General features: G+C 47.4%; 6 protein-coding genes across 6 annotated transcripts; 4 read left to right on the plus strand and 2 right to left on the minus strand.

Annotated features, from left to right (window-relative positions):
• Nucleotides 1-1,739: 1,739 nt before the first annotated feature.
• PEX2_001300 (Peptidase S12, aminopeptidase DmpB, domain C) lies at nucleotides 1,740-3,356 on the plus strand (the record flags this gene model as incomplete). The annotated part of the gene is made up of 1 exon (XM_016737408.1): nucleotides 1,740-3,356. The coding sequence occupies one exon, from the start codon at nucleotides 1,740-1,742 to the stop codon at nucleotides 3,354-3,356; it is 1,617 nt and encodes a 538-aa protein (XP_016598844.1).
• A 1,567-nt stretch (nucleotides 3,357-4,923) lies between these two features.
• Nucleotides 4,924-6,463, minus strand: PEX2_001310 (putative peroxisomal 3-ketoacyl-coA thiolase (Kat1); the record flags this gene model as incomplete). The annotated part of the gene is made up of 6 exons (XM_016737409.1): nucleotides 4,924-4,962; nucleotides 5,020-5,131; nucleotides 5,182-5,246; nucleotides 5,308-6,156; nucleotides 6,213-6,308; nucleotides 6,365-6,463. The coding sequence occupies 6 exons, from the start codon at nucleotides 6,461-6,463 to the stop codon at nucleotides 4,924-4,926; spliced, it is 1,260 nt and encodes a 419-aa protein (XP_016598845.1).
• Nucleotides 6,464-7,264: 801 nt separating this feature from the next.
• PEX2_001320 (putative bifunctional fatty acid transporter/acyl-CoA synthetase (FAT1)) lies at nucleotides 7,265-10,178 on the plus strand (the record flags this gene model as incomplete). The annotated part of the gene is made up of 7 exons (XM_016737410.1): nucleotides 7,265-7,550; nucleotides 7,614-7,769; nucleotides 7,820-8,972; nucleotides 9,039-9,182; nucleotides 9,236-9,390; nucleotides 9,628-9,841; nucleotides 9,962-10,178. 7 exons carry the CDS (start codon nucleotides 7,265-7,267, stop codon nucleotides 10,176-10,178), a joined length of 2,325 nt encoding a protein of 774 aa, XP_016598846.1.
• A 4,982-nt stretch (nucleotides 10,179-15,160) lies between these two features.
• On the plus strand, nucleotides 15,161-15,811 carry PEX2_001330 (ML domain-containing protein; the record flags this gene model as incomplete). Its single annotated transcript, XM_016737411.1, has 3 exons — nucleotides 15,161-15,378; nucleotides 15,448-15,664; nucleotides 15,722-15,811. The coding sequence occupies 3 exons, from the start codon at nucleotides 15,161-15,163 to the stop codon at nucleotides 15,809-15,811; spliced, it is 525 nt and encodes a 174-aa protein (XP_016598847.1).
• A 597-nt stretch (nucleotides 15,812-16,408) lies between these two features.
• Nucleotides 16,409-17,093, minus strand: PEX2_001340 (H(+)-transporting V1 sector ATPase subunit F; the record flags this gene model as incomplete). The annotated part of the gene is made up of 5 exons (XM_016737412.1): nucleotides 16,409-16,549; nucleotides 16,640-16,777; nucleotides 16,866-16,899; nucleotides 16,975-17,009; nucleotides 17,067-17,093. 5 exons carry the CDS (start codon nucleotides 17,091-17,093, stop codon nucleotides 16,409-16,411), a joined length of 375 nt encoding a protein of 124 aa, XP_016598848.1.
• Nucleotides 17,094-17,415: 322 nt separating this feature from the next.
• Nucleotides 17,416-18,878, plus strand: PEX2_001350 (Nur1/Mug154 family protein; the record flags this gene model as incomplete). Its single annotated transcript, XM_016737413.1, has 2 exons — nucleotides 17,416-17,673; nucleotides 17,772-18,878. 2 exons carry the CDS (start codon nucleotides 17,416-17,418, stop codon nucleotides 18,876-18,878), a joined length of 1,365 nt encoding a protein of 454 aa, XP_016598849.1.
• Between the last annotated feature and the right edge of the window lie 139 nt (nucleotides 18,879-19,017).

A 19,017-nucleotide genomic window follows, 5' to 3' on the forward strand; every position in this document is an offset into this window, starting at 1 on the left:
AGAACAAACGCAAGGTTGGGCTCTAGACATGAAAATTCAGTCTAGATTCCGCCACCGTGTAGTTCTGTGGATTCGGTGGGTCGGAACACGTTTGCCTGTCCACTTTAACCCTGATTTAAACCCTCCGATTGGCTGAGCCGAAAGTTGATTTATTCCAAAAATATGCATGAGAAGTGGGTCCTGGTGAATCCATAGAGCCCGAGGCTGCGTTCGATGATTTTGCCCGATCTCCCCGGATACTTCCATCCGGCTTTGGAAGCGAAGCGTTTCCCCGACCATTCACATTTTTAACCTGAACAAAATTCGCACCATTTCATTTGTTGCATTTGGTATGTGTACAATATAGTGGGTCGCCGACACATTGGAGTACTCCGTGGGGATGCCCAGAGGAATATGTCAGACACCCTGGTGGAGATTTGGTGTCATCGCATGATTGGGCTCATTTCCAGGGTTCCATCAGGGGTTTACTAATCTCCCCTGTACACATGTCTATTATTAACCAACCCCTTTTAAGCTCAGCCCTTAATGGATTGATGATCGGCCGTTAGGGGGCATCGTGATGTCGTAGTCTGCTGTGTATGTTGTACTCCGCGCCTTTGTCGAGTCTAGATGTCAAACAATGGCTTTTAATATTCGGTTCTTTTCTGTATCCCATCCCGGCCTCATTACGGAATATCATTCAAGCACATGCAGATGACTCCTTACTCTTTTTGTATATTCTAATTTCATCCAATCACAGTGATCGAAATATATCGTAGTCCGGACTATCCTTGGCCAAGTCGACATTGACTGATCATAGCAGGTCTTAAGATGAACAAACGAGTTTGGTAGTTCACACATACTTTTTGAGGTCGGCGTAGCTTAATGTTTTACCCGGCAATCTTGGCCTTGTCGATCTCGTCGAAGCTTGAGTGCAATGGTAGTACGGAGTACTCCGTATTTTAATATATAACAATGGTGGAGGGCTACTAATTAGTAGGAATAAAGTTTGTAGTAAATATTTATTATTATTTTTTTTTCGATTATTTTCGCAAAATTACATGATTTGGAGGCGTTGTCCACGGGTGAAGGATCCATTTTGTACATAGTACATATATTGTAGGAACTAGTGCCAATGGTGATGCTCAAGATTGAAAAATGGCCATGATCATTCCAAGTGGACGCGTTCGATTTTCATGTTCTCTGGTTCGTCTCTCTCTAGGATATGGGTTTCATTTACTCCGTACTTCGTATCATCTTCTGAAATGGATGGATTATATTTTTGAATAAAGGGGCCTCAATGTCCGTGTTTACCCAACACTAGCCCTTTAGGCTTTCCCCTTACTATCACTCCCGAGGTGTCTCGCATTAAGTAAGTGAATGGGAGTCCAACACCAATCTATAGCTTACAAGAATAGTCGGCCGGCCTTGTGATGTCTTTTTAGCTGATCTGTTCAAATGTCTTATTAGATGTGTTTGAAGGCGGTACAAAAAGCATACTTTGTGCAAGCGACTTTTCTATGTATAACCAGGGACTCCCGAGGTGTCTCGCATTCAATAAAGTGAATGGGAGTCCAACACCAATTTATAGCTTATTAACACTTTCAATAATATCCAAATAGGCTCTGTGTAATCTTTACTATGCTATATTTAGTAATATGTCAGCTATCTACGATAACCAACTGGAGGTGGGGTAATTGTCCACGGAACATCGAAATGTTGTCCCAAAAGGTTTCTTTTCTCTACGTTAATCTGAAAGTATGACAATCGCAAAGGAAAAGGTTCAAGAAATCTTGAACAAAGCTGCCCTTCGTTATCGAGGCCCAGGAGGTGCCATCGCCGTCGTCCAAGATGGCGAGATCATCGGCCAACGCGTCTGGGGATTCGCCGACCTAGACCAACGAATCCCCATGACATCCCAAACGCAACTACCCATCTGTTCAATTACTAAACAGTTTGTGTGTGCACTATTGATCGACCTGGAGCGCAACCCAACCCCAACATTAGCCGAAAAGGGCGATGTCCGGAAACAGCTATCAGATCATCTCATGGAAATGCTAAGCCCGGAACTCACTCGCAACGGTGAACTGACACTTGATCGGCTATGCGACATGCAATCCGGTATGCGTGACTACTGGGCTATGACTACACTGTGGGGATCCAAACCCGACGACGAGTTCCTGATAGCCAGAGACTGCGGGCCGGTGCTTGCCCGGACCAAGTCATTCCACTTCCAGCCGGGAACGGAATATTCCTACTGCAATGTCAACTTCCACGTACTTGCGCGAGTGATTGAGCGAGCTACTGGGGAGTCTCTTGGCAAATTGCTCGAAGAGAGGATACTCCGACCGGCTGGTATGAGCACGGCATTCCTTTGTCCTAACACCGCGCACCACCCACCGCCGTGTGTTGGGTATGAGGGCACCGAGCAGCTTGGTTTCACAGCGGCTGTTAACAAAATGGAATGGTCTGGCGATGCTGGATTAGTCGCTTCGCTTACTGATATGATCGCGTACGAGAAATATCTCGATCGCTGTTACGCTGATCCGCAAAGCTGGTACCATACCGCTATTGTTGCTCCGAAGTTCAAAGACGGTACTCCTGCAAAGTACCGTTATGGGCTTGGTCACACTGACATTGAAGGTGTGAACACGATCGGACATGGTGGAGCGTTGCGAGGGTATCGACTGCATCGGCGACACGCACCACGCGAGCGGTTGTCCGTCGTCGTTCTGTTTAACAGTGACGCTGACGCATCCGGCCCCAACATCGATATCTTCCGAGACCTCTTGGAGCTACCCAAGCCTGTGACAGAGCCTGTTCAAGCTGCCGCGGAATGGGTTGGCGCGTTTCTTGATCAGGATACTCAGCTGTCGATTGTCATTACCAAGGGCGCACGGGATGGAGAGGTGGCCATTACCTATGACGGCTCCGCCGATACTATCAAGCTTAGCACACCAAATCATGGGAAGTCTGGTATGGCGGTCGCGACGATTGATGGAGATTCCTTGAGTATTCATCGCATTGGAGATAACCGGATACTCAGTGCTCGGCGTATTGTCCCGAAAGAATCAATTTTCAAAGATAATTCATTCCAGGGTGTCTACCACTGCGCTGAGATTGAATCTACCTTCCATTGCATTGGCGAGGATGGCATGCTATACGGTGCGTTTGATGGATATCTGGGTCAAGGAAATGCAACCGCCATGAAATATCTGGGAGATGACGTCTGGGTTTTGACTTGTCCACGTGGTTTGGATGCACCAGCTCCGGGAGACTGGACCATTGTCTTTTCTCGGGATGAGCATGATGTAATCCAAGGGTTTACGATTGGTTGCTGGTTGGCTAGGAAGCTTGTCTTTGTGAAGAAAGCCTGAGGCTTATTATATCCCATTATATCCCACGTGGAAATGCCAAATATAGTCAATTGTATTCAATACAAAGAGAAATCATACATAAATTCTTGAGTTGTTGATAGAATATCCAATTATCTAATCTATTAAGGGGCTATCTTATGTTTCAAAGTCTTTTAGGGGGTATGGGACCAAGCTAAGGACTGCCTTCGGTTTGTCATCTCGCGTGGCCATACCGCGGAAATTTGCGTTCTTCTATCAGGGGAATAGCTGGGAAGCCGATGGATATCTTCTTTGCCTCCACGCGAATGTTGTATTCTTGTAACCTGGCTAGCAGCTGGTGTATGTTCTCCCAATCTGCACGAGGCAAGTAGTTGGATTTACACGCCATTGGTAGAACCAAACTGCGTCTACTCGAATAGAGAGGAATTGTGTTTGAGGTCTTTCATATAGCGGGCAACTTGTCCTATATTCTATTAGATTCTTGAAGTGTAGGTATCAAATGATAAACCTACCGAGAGCCTTGCGACACTTCTTTCTCTGGTGAAGAGCAATATCATTTTATTAAAGTTGTGATCCTCGACCCAGTCGACCTTTACCACCCTGACCAAGATTTCACTCCACCGTGGCTCATGATCAGCATATCTGGTAGTTTCCGCATGTATGCGGGGGAATTCCAAATTTGCAGTCTGCGAAGCAGATATCTGATTGCTTGGATGTGGATTAGATCGTTGAGCCACTGAGGTGGTTGACCCTTCCCGATACAAGGCGAGTTTCTCCTTTTGTTGTGTACCGGTTTCCTCGTGGGTTTCGGCTAGCTGCTGGGTATGTTGACCTAGGCCCGGTTGAGGAATGATAGATTGGCATTATCGCGACTCTTTCCTCGATGATGACGGGTTGAATGTCCATTACGACTGATTGTGTTAGTGAGAAGCAGCCAGCTTGTGTATATAACCTTCAATGTACATACAGGAAACCATTCCATTGGTTGTTCCGCCGTGGGGAAACAAAAAGTATTAGGTGATAGGAGGGTTTCCATCTTTCGTTCGGAAGGGTTGGGGTCAAGACAGGGGATTTCATCTTTCAGCGTTCGCCTCATGCAACTGAGCTTGCAGGCTGTGTGGAGAAAAGCAAGCCGTCTTACAACATAGCCTGCGCTATAGCTGTGTTGTGGATTGAGATTTACCGATAAGCACGTCTGTAGATGAAGGGCGATTTCATATGCGACGCCTAAGGATAAATGATCGGCTTGTTTTGGTACAGGGGGCGGAGATGATGATGTATGATGTAGCCCACGAGTAGGATTAGGATAGCTGATAGCGTTCTGGGATTGGGAGTCCTTGTCTATGTGGATGGTAGAGCTTGAGGTGGAAGAGGACGCGTGGGGGGAGGGGAAGATTAAAAAGAGGAAAACAAGCACATTTCGCAAAAGTATTATTCTCACACCTGACACGTTTGAGCTACAATTTTGGGCAATTAGATCATCATCGGACCGACATACTCTAAAAAATTGAAACCACAGCGTCGTATTCAGATTCACTGCCACAGAAAAATATATACAATATTAACACAGTAACAAACGGCTGTATGCTTAATGCTCAGAAACGAAGATACCGGCCATACCCATGCCCTATTCGAAGCAATTAGTATATCTCAAGGTTTGAAGTCATGATTGGAAGTAACTTACAGTGCCCACACACATCGAAGTCACGGCGATTCGCTTATCCTGTCGACGCAGCTCAGACAGAGCAGTGACGGCCTGGCGTGCACCAGTGGCGCCGAGAGGGTGACCAAAAGCACTTTGAAACATCAGCATTGTATCAATCAAATTCAGTCAAAGATCACTTACATAGCACCACCACGCGGGTTCACCTTGGATTCATCCAAGCCCAGCTTGTTGACACAGTAAACACCCTGTAATGACGTATGTTAGTCTTGCAAAGTACATACATAGTCACAAAATTGGTAGACTTACCATTGAGGAAAATGCCTCATTAATCTCAAAAATATCAATATCATCCTTGCTCAAGTTGAACTTGTTCAGGATCTTAGGGATGGCAAGAGATGGTCCAATACCCATGATTCTAGGCTCAAGACCAGAAACAGTAGCACCACAGAACTTGGCAACAATGGACTGACCGAGCTCCTGGGCGCGGGAGCGCTTCATGAGAACCAGCGCCGCAGCACCATCAGTAATCTGACTGGCATTACCGCCGGTGGTAGCACTAGGGGCCCACTGGGGGAAGGCAGCGCGGACCTTGCCGAGGGACTCGGGAGTAGTACCATAGCGGATACCGTCATCACGGTCAACAACAATATCCTTAACCTCGCCAGTCTTGGGGTCCTTAATTTGAGTCTTGACGGGGACAATCTCGTCCTCGAGCCAGCCGGCCTTCTGCGCGCGCTCGGCCTTCTGGAAACTGTTGGCAGCGAACCGGTCGTGTTGCTCGCGCGTGATGTTGAATTGGTTAGCTACATTCTCTGAAGTTTGGCCCATGGGTTGAGAATTTTGAGATGCGATCGGGTGCTTGGTGATGCGCTCGGACATTTCGGGGGCGCCGCCGTCGGCGTTCTTGCTCATGCTCTCGGCTCCAACGGCTATGCCGACATCGATGGATCCGGCAATGATTTGATTGGCGATGTTTTGAATGGCCAGGAGACCGGAGGAGCAGAATCGGTTGGCGACGGAGGCTGCTGCTGTTACGGGGTAGCCTGCTGCCAGCACGGCGGAGCGGGCGACGTATGCAGAGCCAGGGCAGAGCACGTTGCCGACGCAGACATCTTCAACAAGGTTGGGGTCTAGGTTGGACTTCTCGCGGACGGTCTGTTTGATGAATTAATTACTGCGATCATTTTCCTGACTATGGATGTAAAAAGTACCGTGAGGAGTGAGACGAGGAGGTCATCCACGCTGGTATCCTTCAGTCCACCCTTACGCGCCTTGGTGAGCGGCGTGCGGGCTAAGTAAGTGATAACCTGCCAATTGGTTAACCACTGTAATTAAGACCCAAGAGCTTTAATTCTCAACATACAATGTCATCTGGATTCTTGGCCAGAACCTTTTGGCGGGCGGAGCCAGGAGCTGCCAGCTGGTTGGCGACGGAGCTTAGACGTTGTTGTGGTGAAGACATTGTAGGGGATTGAGAAGGATTATTCATAAGCTCAAAACAAAACGAAAGCCGTCTGTTTAATATCTGAATCTCTTTCAGATGTGTTAAAAAGAACCGCGGCTTCTCCAAACTACTCCACGCCGAGCCGAGTAGAACTCTTTGGTCGTTCTGTCTGCGACAATTTGAGCCGACTGGAAGTGCCGGGCTTTCGGCGGTCACACCGTGTATGATACCCTTATTTGGTATTCCTCGGCTGGTAATAACAGACTGTGATTGGTGTATTTATGGTATTGATGGTATCAGAGACGTCTCACGGCCCCACATGTACATTGGCAGGCTTGATCCTGGAGTAAATATTATTGAGGAAAGGCATGGAGAAGTTGGGAATACAAGAATACTCAGATATCTTGTCTTAAACACATTGATATTGCCTCATCTCGCAAGACCAAGTCCGAGGCCCTGGAATAACAGTTGACCCCCAAAACCGGGGAAACCTCAGCCAACGGGGAGAGGAACATGGGGGATTTCCCGTTGACCCCACTGCGGATTATGGCTAATGTACGGAGTAAAGGGCCGTTGGATTGCGTTTGTTAAGAACGGCAGATCGAGTCTGGCTAGCTTCCGTCATCAGAGCTCCGAGGCCTGGGGATCTTTATATCTGTCTCCATGTCAGTTTTTGAAAGCTTCGGAATTTCTACTAGAATATATGAGACTCTCTTCGTTGCAGAATAATCACTTAGTTTGCCAAGACATTGAATTCATTCTTGCAGTTGAATTGACAAGAAGCACTTGACTGGAAAGAAATCAGCCTTCTCTGCTGCCATGGACGTGTTCTCTGAACTCAACGCCCCTGCTGTGGCCATGGCATCCGCCTTAACGGTGGCTGCCGGTGCTTATTTGAATGCGAAGCTTGCCATTGCCACTGATCTGCGAACAATATATAGCGATAAGGCTGCTGTAAAGCGGTTAAACGAGCGCATTGCTCAGCTCGATGGCTCAACAACCATCTACAAGATACTCGAGCGGGCGGTGGATGTTGGAGGACGAGGTGCCACCGATGCGCTCTGGTTTGAGCAGAAGACATGGTCATACAGCCAATTGAAAGACTGTGAGTATTGCCCCTTCTTTGGGAGACAAAATTGCATCTGATTGCTAATGCGCCTGTCTGCAGTGGCCGACAGAATGGCTGCTCTTTTGAAGAGTCGTGATATCAGCCCCGGTGATACAGTGGGTGTCTTTACCACCAACTCACCGGAGATGGTCGTGACTGTGTATGCTTTGTCAAAATTGGGTGCTGTGGCAGCAATGATAAATACCAACCTACGAGGTTTGTTAATCGTCCAATTCCAATATCGGAGAATAAAACACTGATACTAGTGACAGACGATACCTTCATCCATTGCCTCAACGTCTCCGGTTCCAAATTAATCATTTCAAGCGCAGATCTGTCTCAACATGTCTGCACTGACCTGCCACACCTCACACTCCACATTGACTCATTCCAAGGTGCCGAAACAGGAGCAACCGAGCTCATCACATCGGAAACTCTGCAGCAATTCTCCCCATCAGGACTTGCAGCAGCCAAGAGAAACCCAAAAGACCTCTGTATCCTGATTTACACATCAGGAACAACTGGAAAGCCCAAGGCCTGCGCGATCCGCAACATGCTCACCCTGATAACCTCCACCCCACTCTCATCAGACGCCAATAACCCCTCAAAATACCACCCATTCCGTGTATACTCGCCCCTCCCCCTCTTCCACGGCACGGCCTTCTTCATCGGTCTATGCACCGCCATCGGAAACGGAGGCACATTATGTCTAGGACGGAAATTCTCTGCCTCACGTTTCTGGAAGGAGGTACACGACTCAGGCGCAACACGCATTCTGTACATCGGCGAGTTATGCCGGTACCTTCTCGCGACGCCGCCATCGCCCTATGACCAAGACCACAAGTGCATCGTGGCAAGCGGGAACGGACTACGTGGGGAGATCTGGGAGAAGTTCCGTAAGCGCTTCAATGTCCCTGAGATCCGCGAGTTCTACCGCTCAACCGAGGGAATTGCCAAATTCGATAACCACGGTGTTGGAGCTTGGGGTGTTGGTAAGGTCGGGTTTTCTGGGCCTATACGTCGGTTCTTGGAAGATGATACTTTCATAGTCAAGTATGATACCGATACCGAGATGCCATACCGGGATCCCGTTACTGGGTTCTGCGTGATGGCTGCGCTTGGACAGGAGGGTGAGGCAATTGGCCGTGTCCGGGACCGTGGGACGCTGATTGAGTATCTTGGTAATAAGGGTGCGACGGAAGAGAAGCTTATACATGATGTGTTCCAGACGGGGGATTTATTCCAGCGGACTGGTGATCTTGTTGTTCAAGATGAATCTGGGTGGGTGAAATTCCAAGATCGGGTTGGTGACACTTTCCGCTGGAAGGGTGAGAACGTTAGTGCGGGAGAGATTCGGGACCATATTTGTCGGATTGAGGGCGTGCATGATGCTGTGGTATATGGTGTGAAGCTGGACGGGTATGTATTGATGCCGTCTTGTTCTTTTTTGTTTGGTCAGATCGCATTGCTGATGGTCTCTACTAGATATGATGGTCAAGCTGGAGCCGCTGGTATCACGCTGGAATCACCAGCAGCCGAGGCAGAATTGATCTCAACCTTGTACAAGGAGCTCAAGAAGAAGGGTGTTCCTTCATATGCTCTGCCTCGATTGGTCCGACTCACCGAGAAGTACGAATTCCCTTAATTGCGATAATTTGCCTGCACCGCTAATAAATCTACAGGGTTGCCACAGGTGTCACTTTCAAGCAGGCTAAAGGGGATTTAGCGAAGAAGGGTTGGAATCCTCGCCAGGACGGTGGTGGTGACATTCTGTACTGGTTGGACGGCACAAAGTATCAGAAGTTGGAAGAGAAAAGTTGGGCAGAGATTGAGAGTGGTAAAGCCAAGATCTGAGCCTTTAATTTTTATAATGCACCCGTGGAGGTAAGGTAGGAGCTATTATTCGTACCTGCCTATTGTAGTAGTAATAGGGAACAAGTCGAACTTCGGGCGTCATGTTTGACGACACTTCGGCATCATCGCTCAGACAATTCGCCGTGCTCTCTTCTTTTCTATTCCAAGATGCCGGTAATGTTACTTGAGAAAATCCAGATCCATTGCTGTTTGGATGTAGCTAATATGATGCATAAGCCCCCCGCGAACGCCGACCCCCACACCGAGGATGAGCCCCCGCCCCCGCCTGCCAACTGGCCCACCACCGTTGAGCGTCTGGTCGAGCGGTGGGGTTGGGTCCATACCATTGCTCTCCTCGCTGTCGTCCTCGTCTTCTCTTTGGTCTGGCGGCTGTCGCATGGCCAGATTAATCTCTGGCAGTATCGCCAACAACGGTATGATAAACTAGACTTCTAGACTACTATATATACAATACAATTTATACATTATGTCATTACAAAGCCTCATGTGTTGCTCCATGCTTGGGTTACAGTATATGCTGACTCACACTATAGCGCCGCTGATTCTGAGGCCGGGATTGAACTTCAGGATGCTGAGCCTGCTCGCCCTCCTGGTGCCCGTGACCGTCCCCGTGGCCGTGGCCGTGGCCGTCGCCCTCTCGCCAACCCCGCTGTGGTTTCTGGCCCAGCTAGCAATACCCGGGGCAAGGCCAGGGCCAGGGCTAGGGCGGCCGCTGCCGCCGCTGCCGCCGCTCTCGCCGCCCAGACCTAGTTGTAAGTCATAATCGTAGACATCCCGTAGACTATTTCATTGAAATCTTCGAGAAGAGTAGATATTTGCCTCGAGATTCTTATATTCCCATCCTTTGTACTGCTGAGGCAGAGAATCTTTCAGTTTCGCCGCTTTTTATGCCTTCTTGATGATCTCGGAATGATTCTCGAACACTGCTGACATGATTAATATCAACTTTAGGAGCTTCACCGGGCTAGAGGGCTCTCCTTTCCTCTCTTGCTTTTTTTTCTTTTTTCAAAAACTGGACCTCAACCCCTACCCTAAGTTTTGTCTATATATTGATGTATATCTTATTATCTGTTTTTCTTGTTTTCATTCAAGCATCGGAAGTGAACCTGTACATTTCTATTTATTTATAATTATTAATTAATTTTGACGTTGCAACTTTGCTGTCAACCTGGGGCCATTTTCTTCCCGTAAATTGGTAGCCAGTATCTCTGAACTCGGGGTAGATCTGATGGAGGGAGGAGGTAGACTCCGGGGCTCGGAGATGGATGAAAATTTGTAGTAGGTAGTGAATAGATGGTAGTGAAGAAGAAGACAAAGCGAAATTATCAAGACACAAAGAGCATGGGATCATGAATGCTCGAGGGATGTCGGCTTGATTAGCCTCGGTTTTGTTGGCGGTGGAACCCTAGGCTATACTAAGATCTACAGCGCCAGCGGCAACTGGCTCAGTAGTGCTAGTAATTTTCATTTGACCCTATAGTTAATGTACATGAAACGAGGGCAAACCATAGCAGTCGTAGGGTAGTACTTCTTTTTTTGTATTGTTCGTTTTTATTTTCTTTCAAATTTCACTTCCCTTATTTGGAAGTCCCATAGCAGCAACATTTTGAAATTGAATCTCATTCTGGATGACCTAGCTATCATCCACACTCAACCCCCAAATAGAGACAAGACAAATTCGGTGCTGATAAGGATCGACCTGATGATCCATAGTATCCAGCCGATTATCAAATGAGAAGCGATCAACAAGGTATTTTTCCCTTTCCTCACTCAGTTCAAAGCCACGCGATCTTATACAACATCCGCATTCTAGAGTGCAGTGTCCCACACCAAGCGCCCCGGCTGAACTGTTTGCACGTTGAGCATCAAGACAACATCCACAATCACGACCACAACACCCGCCTCTAGACTTGCAGTCCTCAACAAGAATTGGATGCATATACCACAAAGAATTGGATCTCCATAACTCAAATGCCCGTTGCAAGGGCCCGGAATTACCAATTATCCAACCACGGGCATACCACCAGGCTCGTGTCTGCATCCAATTGTCTTGGTAGAGTGTGCTCATCTCGTCCTCAAAGCTTGGAGAGCCAGTACCCCAGAAACTCGGACCATTCTTCACTTCGTGTCGTAAACTAATCTCCGCTTGACAATTCCTTCGCAGCTCCTCTTCGTAGTAGAGTAGGTCGGCAAAGGCGTCACAATCATCGACCTTTGACTCTTTTTGGTAGAGATTGTATCGAAACACTTGGAGATTCCTGATACATCCTTCTCGCTCTAGACGAGCCTCTTCTGGTGTTTTGTCCCCCGGTAAAGATAGCATCTTGGGGTCCGATAGCTCGTCGCTCTTTTCAGAGCTGGAAAGGGTATGCGTACAATCACAACAGGCCATGGCAGCGCAAGGACGTCCGACGGTTCGAATTAGAAATTTTCAAGAGCCTTGAATTCTCGCCGACAAGCGTAAATAATCTGTAAGATTCTAAAAAATAGGCGAAATGGCGAGTCGTCTTTAACGGAAACCCACGGCCAGCTCAACGTACGCCTCATTATGACGCCACGCAATTATTGAGAACTCTATTTGAACAGTACGGCGATATAGGTTTCAAACCTTCCCTAGTACCTAGTCGAGTACCTTAATGCTAAGCTTGCTTTACAGCATGAGTACCTTAAAACAAATTCGCTAGTCTGTATCCGCTCTGGAAGTTTAGTATAAAATTGCTTTTGGAATCAATATAACATAATATGCAAAATCCCGCTGAGGCATCAGATATGTACCTTTTGTTTTTCTTATTCTTCTCCAAAAGGAGATCAAGACTTATCAAAGATCCCCGCTGCATTGAGATCTCATCCTCTCTGGTATTACCAACTAGGAATCGTTGGCAGCCTTCTTCTCATTCTCCTTCGCCGAGCTTTTTGACCGTTAAATCATGTCTGTGTTGGTAATTGTGGGTCTGAATTCTATTCTGCTATCCAAAATTACCGCTTGTCGGGTCGTTGGCCCTTTGAGCCCTAGAGACCGCCGTAACTGCCCTACTTGCAGATCGGTAGTGCTTAGAGAACAATTAGTCTCAACAATTTAAGAGTAACACAAAAAGATGAAGCCTCATTTTATGCAGCTATCAACAAACTTCTTATTGATTTCACATAGTTGACCCCTGTTTATGGATCGGGCCATTTGGGTGCTATTGACACATCCGAAGCAGAATGAAAGCCCTGCTCTAACGTACCGCAGCGCATCGAAACAACTTGTTGAACGAAGTTAAACGAGTTATCGTGATTTGAATCTGTGCCTGGATGCTATTGAGTGCACGGATTGATATAGAGTTTTAAAAGTCTAGCTATTCAAAATGCGGAACCCATTCTGTTCTAATCTCCGCGTTGCTCGTTGAATCCGCTAGAGGGGAAGTAGTTCAAATGCCGAGAGCAGCTGGCACCCCCGAAGTTGAAGTGCACGGTGATGGCGATATCGAGATGATTTAGTGACATACCCAACGGGAAATTAAACAGTCGTTTGACTTTCCTAATAGTATTGACAATAATTATGATTCCATCTCAAGTTTTAATCTGAGCAGGCTAAAGTAGGTGCTACATGTATCACCGCCATGGTAGTTATAGTTTCAGGCCGGTTTGCACTATAAAATTACATGGATTCCTTCTTCTTTATAATATCTATTATTAATTAATATTAAACCTTTATAAGTATTATAAGTCTATCACTACCGAGGGAATTCTAAATTATCATATCATTGTCAGACTCAAGCCCCAGAGAGAAATAAATACACATACTGCGTACACAAGATTGGTCTCTAACTCCTCAGCCAAAAATACGCAAATAAGACAGACCCCTGTATTTAAAGCTCACTGAAATAAACTGCGATATTTCCCATAGATGGGCGGATGGGTAATGCCCACGAGCCTTATATAAGTGGGCAATACAACCCCAAGCCCTGGAGGAACAGAGTGACATGCACCGTCAATACCGAACTTAGCAACTCGTCCTCACGTTGGGAAATCATCTGGCTGTTTAGCTGTGGGTTTATTCACGGACCGTGGTAGAATAGGAAGCGTAGAGCGTTGTTCTGATGTGGATTTTTCGATGTTCTATTTTTGTTATTGTATTAGCGTCAAGCGAAACAGGAGCCAATCCAGTAACCTCCTGTGCCGTGATTCGAGCCTCTGTGTCGCCTAGTTCCTCGTAGATGTCATTCCAAGCTTTGCCATCCAGTACCAGGTTGACACAGCAAAAATATGGGCCCGAGCTTGGGATTGACGGGGACCTCGTGTATTAAAGTATTAAAGAAACATCTGAATATTCAGGTTTGACATCCTAAACGCGAACCACACCACTACCCCACGGGGGTAGTTGAAGTTCAAGAAGTAGAGAAGTGACTACTTCTTGTGCCATTGGCAGCCCAGGATCAATTAGGGCTAGCGCTCCGCAAAGCCCATAAATGTGCCCGAACCCCGGGCCCAAAGCCCAACCTATATATAAATATATGTTTCAATTTTAAACAAAATCCGACGGGTAGAGGTCGAGATACCACGAAAAAGGTTAATATTAATGTTTTAATACGGTAATTTCAAAAACCCTACAAGGGGTTAACTTCTGAATTCTCGGTATATCTATACTGTTTAGGGCCCATTTGGGGGCCCATTAACCCGCAGTAGGCTTCTACTTAGGCCCATTGCCCACCGGTGGGCTCGAAGGTAGGGCCCAAAGCCCATCAGCTAGCCTATTTGCGAGTTGGGTTGGGCTGGGCTATGTATGGGCTTTATGGGTTTTGCGGAGCTCTGATTAGGGCTGCGTGCCTGATACTGGCCCCAGGCCGCTAAAGAACGCAATCCCCTATAATTACTTACTTCTTATATGCCTTGTGTCATATACTATTTACTTTGATTCCATAGTTCTAATATCAGAGATTTTGTGGAGCAAATATTTCTGGCATACGTCATTCCTATCCTTTAGATTAATCATAGATGACAGAAAACAAGGGTTAGGTCAGTTGATCACTTTTGCTCCTTGAAAGAAGTTGAGGTGATTGGCCATAGTACGCAGACGTATAGCTATCAGAGTTCGTCTCCGACCTAATCACCTCAGATATATATTACCACTTCTGGGCAAAATATACCGGTTCATAATCTACATCTTCACGTCATTGTCAATCCATCGCTGTGTTATGTGGAATTGGAATGTTCGAGGGATACGTGAAGTTCAACGACTAACTAGGACAGCTTCTTGAAACTTGCAATCGATGTCTCTTTACTCCGTAGAAATGAGATGATTGATAAAAAATAATCCTTGACATCCGAGGTCGGATGCCGATCACTGATAAGGAACTGGAGTATAGTGGGTCAGGTCAACTCCCCACCTGTTGTAGCATGGGATGGACGTTCTCAGTAGAACAATATGGACCTAGAAGCTCGAATTAAAGAAACTATTTCTCACAATAGCAGGGATTCTTTCTTGCTCAGCCACAGCCTGCAGGTACACGAGGCGTAGAACCATGGGGCGACAGAAATGGTATAGATCTGCCCCTGGGATCACGTGTGGAGGCGTCATCAAGTGACATCTCTTTCTCCTCACCCCCAACTTCTTTCTGCCTTCGTCTCTTAATCCCTACCCCACACCTTGTTTGAGCTGAAACCACTCTTTTCGTGATATTCGACTGCACATACCTGGGCGATCTACAATCTGCCTCTATTTCCCCGACTGAACTACAACTATCACAGCTATGAAGTTCTTATCAGCCGCCAGCATCTTGGTTCTTACCGCTCCTCTTGCTAACGCAGCGGCATTCTCTATCTTCGATCCTACGCAGGCTTCACTGAAGACGAACGATAATGAGAAGTACCCAGTCAAGGGTGAAAACCCACTGCAGTACTGTGCCAAACCAGACAATTATAAGCTCGAGATTGAGTCGGTGGATCTGGCTCCCAACCCGCCTCAACCGTATGTCATCCACAAACAGTGTTCTCTCAATGTAGTAATTTTCACTAGCTAACATCTCGGTGGTAATAGAGGACAGAAGTTGACAATCTCTGCCAAAGGTACCCTGCTCGAGAGAATCGAGAAGGGCGCTACCGTGAACCTGGAAGTCAAGTGGGGTCTCATCACTTTGATCAAGCAGACCGTCGACCTATGCGATGAGCTGAAGAACGTGGACCTGGAGTGCCCACTTGAGAAGGGCGAGATGATCCTGACAAAGGAGGTGGAATTGCCCAAGCAGATCCCACCGGTACGTTGTTTTTATAACCCTTTAAAGCTAAGCAAGCAGCTAATGTGTTCTTAAAAGGGCAAATACTCCGTTCTTGCCGATGTTTACAACAAGGAGCAGAAGCAGGTCACTTGCCTCAAGGCGGATGACATCGTGTTTCACTTCTAATTCTGTCTATCTTAGACATTGCTTTGCATCCACTCATCAGGTGGCATCTCGCGATTTGCTCAACTGTTAAGGTCATTGGCTTATGTGCTTGACCTCGGGGGCAAAACATCCGCAATGCTCTTTTCCATGCCCTTTTCATGACTACTTCAATATTCGCATCCGTTGTTTCAAGTTCTATAATGCTTTGCAGTACATTCGGATATCATTTGGATTTTATCATTTTACGCTCTTTGCATCTGTTATCTTTTTTTTGCAATCGTCTGTATAGACCTAACGAGTGCGACTGTAATCTTGACGGCTACATCTGCTGTGGCTACAATATACAATCACATCATCTTTACCAACCACGCAACGTACATTACATGAATTCCTTGTAGCCACGAAGAGAATATATGTAAAGGGTATACGAACTCGTTCCAGTTGCGTTGGGTATCTTCCCTATCTGATATTTCCATGTTTTCTTCCTGATTATACTCAAGCGCCGAGATCATCAATGATGGGACCGCAGGTGTTGTGTAAACACTGGAGGCGGAACGGCGAAACCAATTCACCATTTCCCGGCTAAATGACAAAGACAAAGATCCATGCAAAGCAAGCCTACTCTCCAAACAGGCGGCGGACACGCTTGAGAACACTGTCTTTCTCCGGGTCATATGGGTGGTCTTTGCTGGGGATTTCGAGGACAGCTGGGAAAGGATCGGCGAATGCGTCGACGATATGGCGGATGCGTTCTGCGATCTGAGATTGACGCAACCGTTAGATGATATGTAGGTGGTGATATGGGAGTACTGCAACTATTTAGTGCAAGATATGGAGATAAAAACTCACATGTTGGTTAATCAAGAGCACGGCAATGTCTTTCCTCTCCTGGGTGAAGTTCTGGAAGGCCCGTTCGATCTCCGAGGTCTCGGTCTTGGAATCAACAACAAGGAAGTTTCTCTGCGAGGCTGGTGGTTCGGTAACATGCTGTAGAAGGAGCCAACAAGTTAGAATAGCTTTCAATATTAAAAATTATAGAACCGTGACGTAGATGGGGTAGTGAACAGTATCGTACCCCGATGCCTGCAAGCAGAAGACCAGTGACGGAGCTGCATAATAGGTTGGGCTAGGTTAGCCCGGCACAAATATTTCAAGCTTGCGCGAATTGGAAGAAGGGTCTTTACTCTTCATCACCAATGACAGCAAGGAATTGCCGCTCCTGGGGGTACCGAGTTAGCGATCGGAGGGGTCATTCCATTGAGTCGATGTCAAGTACCTTGTATGTTGCGGCCGATGCCGCCATGATGAGGGAGAAGAAAAGAACGAGTCAAGATTTCCGAGATACACAATCCTCGAACTGTCAGTTCGAGATGGATCAAGTAAATGACAGATCTGGCCCAGCTGTCAGTTGATCGCCGTGGTTATCGCCGGGAGCTGTAGATTACATAAGCTGATGCAATTTCTCAGTTTTGTTTACTGCCGAGCTTCATTATCCGCAAAACAATTGTGGAATGACCTTGGACTCAACCGCCCCTCACCTTTGATGCCCTTGCATTATCTTCTTGATTAGGACGCAGCTGCTGAGGACCAGCTTCCGTCTACCGCGACCCCCATCCTCCAACATCATGCCTCGACTTGTACGCCGCCGCCCGCTCTCCGAGCGCATACTCTCACGCCTGAATCCATATGACTTTTTGCTTTGGCTTTCTGAGGAATTTGAAGCTGGTGACTGGGACCAGCTGGAGAAGAACTGGGCTTTGCCTATCGGTATTGCGCTCAATGTGATATTCCTTATTGCGCGAGCAAACAGCCGGTCCGGTGGTAGCAAAGCTTTTGACGATGTATTCGGCGACGACGATGGCACATCCCTGCGTGGGTGGCTTGTACGTTACTCTTTCCCCGTCTTTATACCTCTCCTGTTGCCTACATATTCTGGGGATTGATAGATAGAAAGCTAATCGGTCGTGATTCTTCTACACAGGCCTCCTTCATCGTCCATTTGATGGCCGTTGCCTCTGTGGCCAATGCTATCTACACGTTCCAGAAAAGCAGACACTATCGCCTGTTTGAAAACTCTATTGATAACAACCCGGCGACACCATCAGCACATCGTGTACGTGTTGATTCCAGCCCTATGATGCCGTCTCCCTTGCGATACATCGCCAAGGCGCTATCTACAGAATCGGCACATTCGAGAGCACACCCCGATGCACAGCGCGATGTTTGGGAGCTTGCGATTTGGGATCCTTCGGCACTTTGTCTTCGGCTCTTTTGCCTGTTCAGCCCAGGGCACGTCTTGGTATACTGGCTGTTCCTCCCGACACAGCTCTCTGATCCACGCCCCAGCGTGACGATTGTGACAACCATCGTGTTGTCGGCCCTTCTGTCTGTGCAGATGTCCTTCATCTCTTCTTCCTACACACAGCAAGCCAAGGACCAGAAAGTTATACACCAAGAGGTCTTCAAAGAATATGACACTAAATATGTCCAACCTCGAACACATCCCTTGATGAGAGATGTTGGCACGCAGTTCTCCGATCCGTATGGTGGACCACCAAAGACCGAGGACGAGTGCAACAGGGTTGAGACTTACAGCCCGGCCCACATCATTAACCGTGGTTTCAAGACCAGTCCCAACCCTAATTACCTTAAGCACGTCGACCCAGAAGGGTTCACCCCGGTCCGCCAGCCAACTGCATCCACTCCGATCTCCTCTATATTCCAAGGTCCGCCAACCAACACCCCGAGCATGTCTCGAGATGCCTCGCCGATGGCCCGAGGTACTAGCCGTACAACAATGCGGCAGCCACAGTTCCGATCTACTGCAACAACAACAGGTGATGGAGGAAGCCTTGGCGTTTACAGCCATGCAAACTCTCCACTGAGGAAGTCTGCGACCACTTCATTTGATCGCCGTTTACAAAACAACGGAGATTTTGTTTACAAGGAGCGTGGTACAACTCCCTTGATGCGGAGCTCAAGTCCGCTGAAAAGGAGCAGTGTACCGGGAGGAATGAACCCGGGTGGCCCAGCCACCGTCAATAGATCAGATAACCTCAACAATCGCCGAGAAACAGGGCGGTTCTAAGACGAATGAATGACCAAATTCCATTTCCACAGCATGAAAAGTTGCCAACCAAAATGGCGTCAGATGTGCAGTTTCCTCCAATGCACGCGCGGTAATGACGCGATAACAGTGCCCTTCGTACATATATCCTATCCTTAAT

Source organism: Penicillium expansum (assembly GCF_000769745.1).
Source record: "Penicillium expansum strain MD-8 chromosome Unknown contig5, whole genome shotgun sequence".
Taxonomy (NCBI): domain Eukaryota; kingdom Fungi; phylum Ascomycota; class Eurotiomycetes; order Eurotiales; family Aspergillaceae; genus Penicillium; species Penicillium expansum.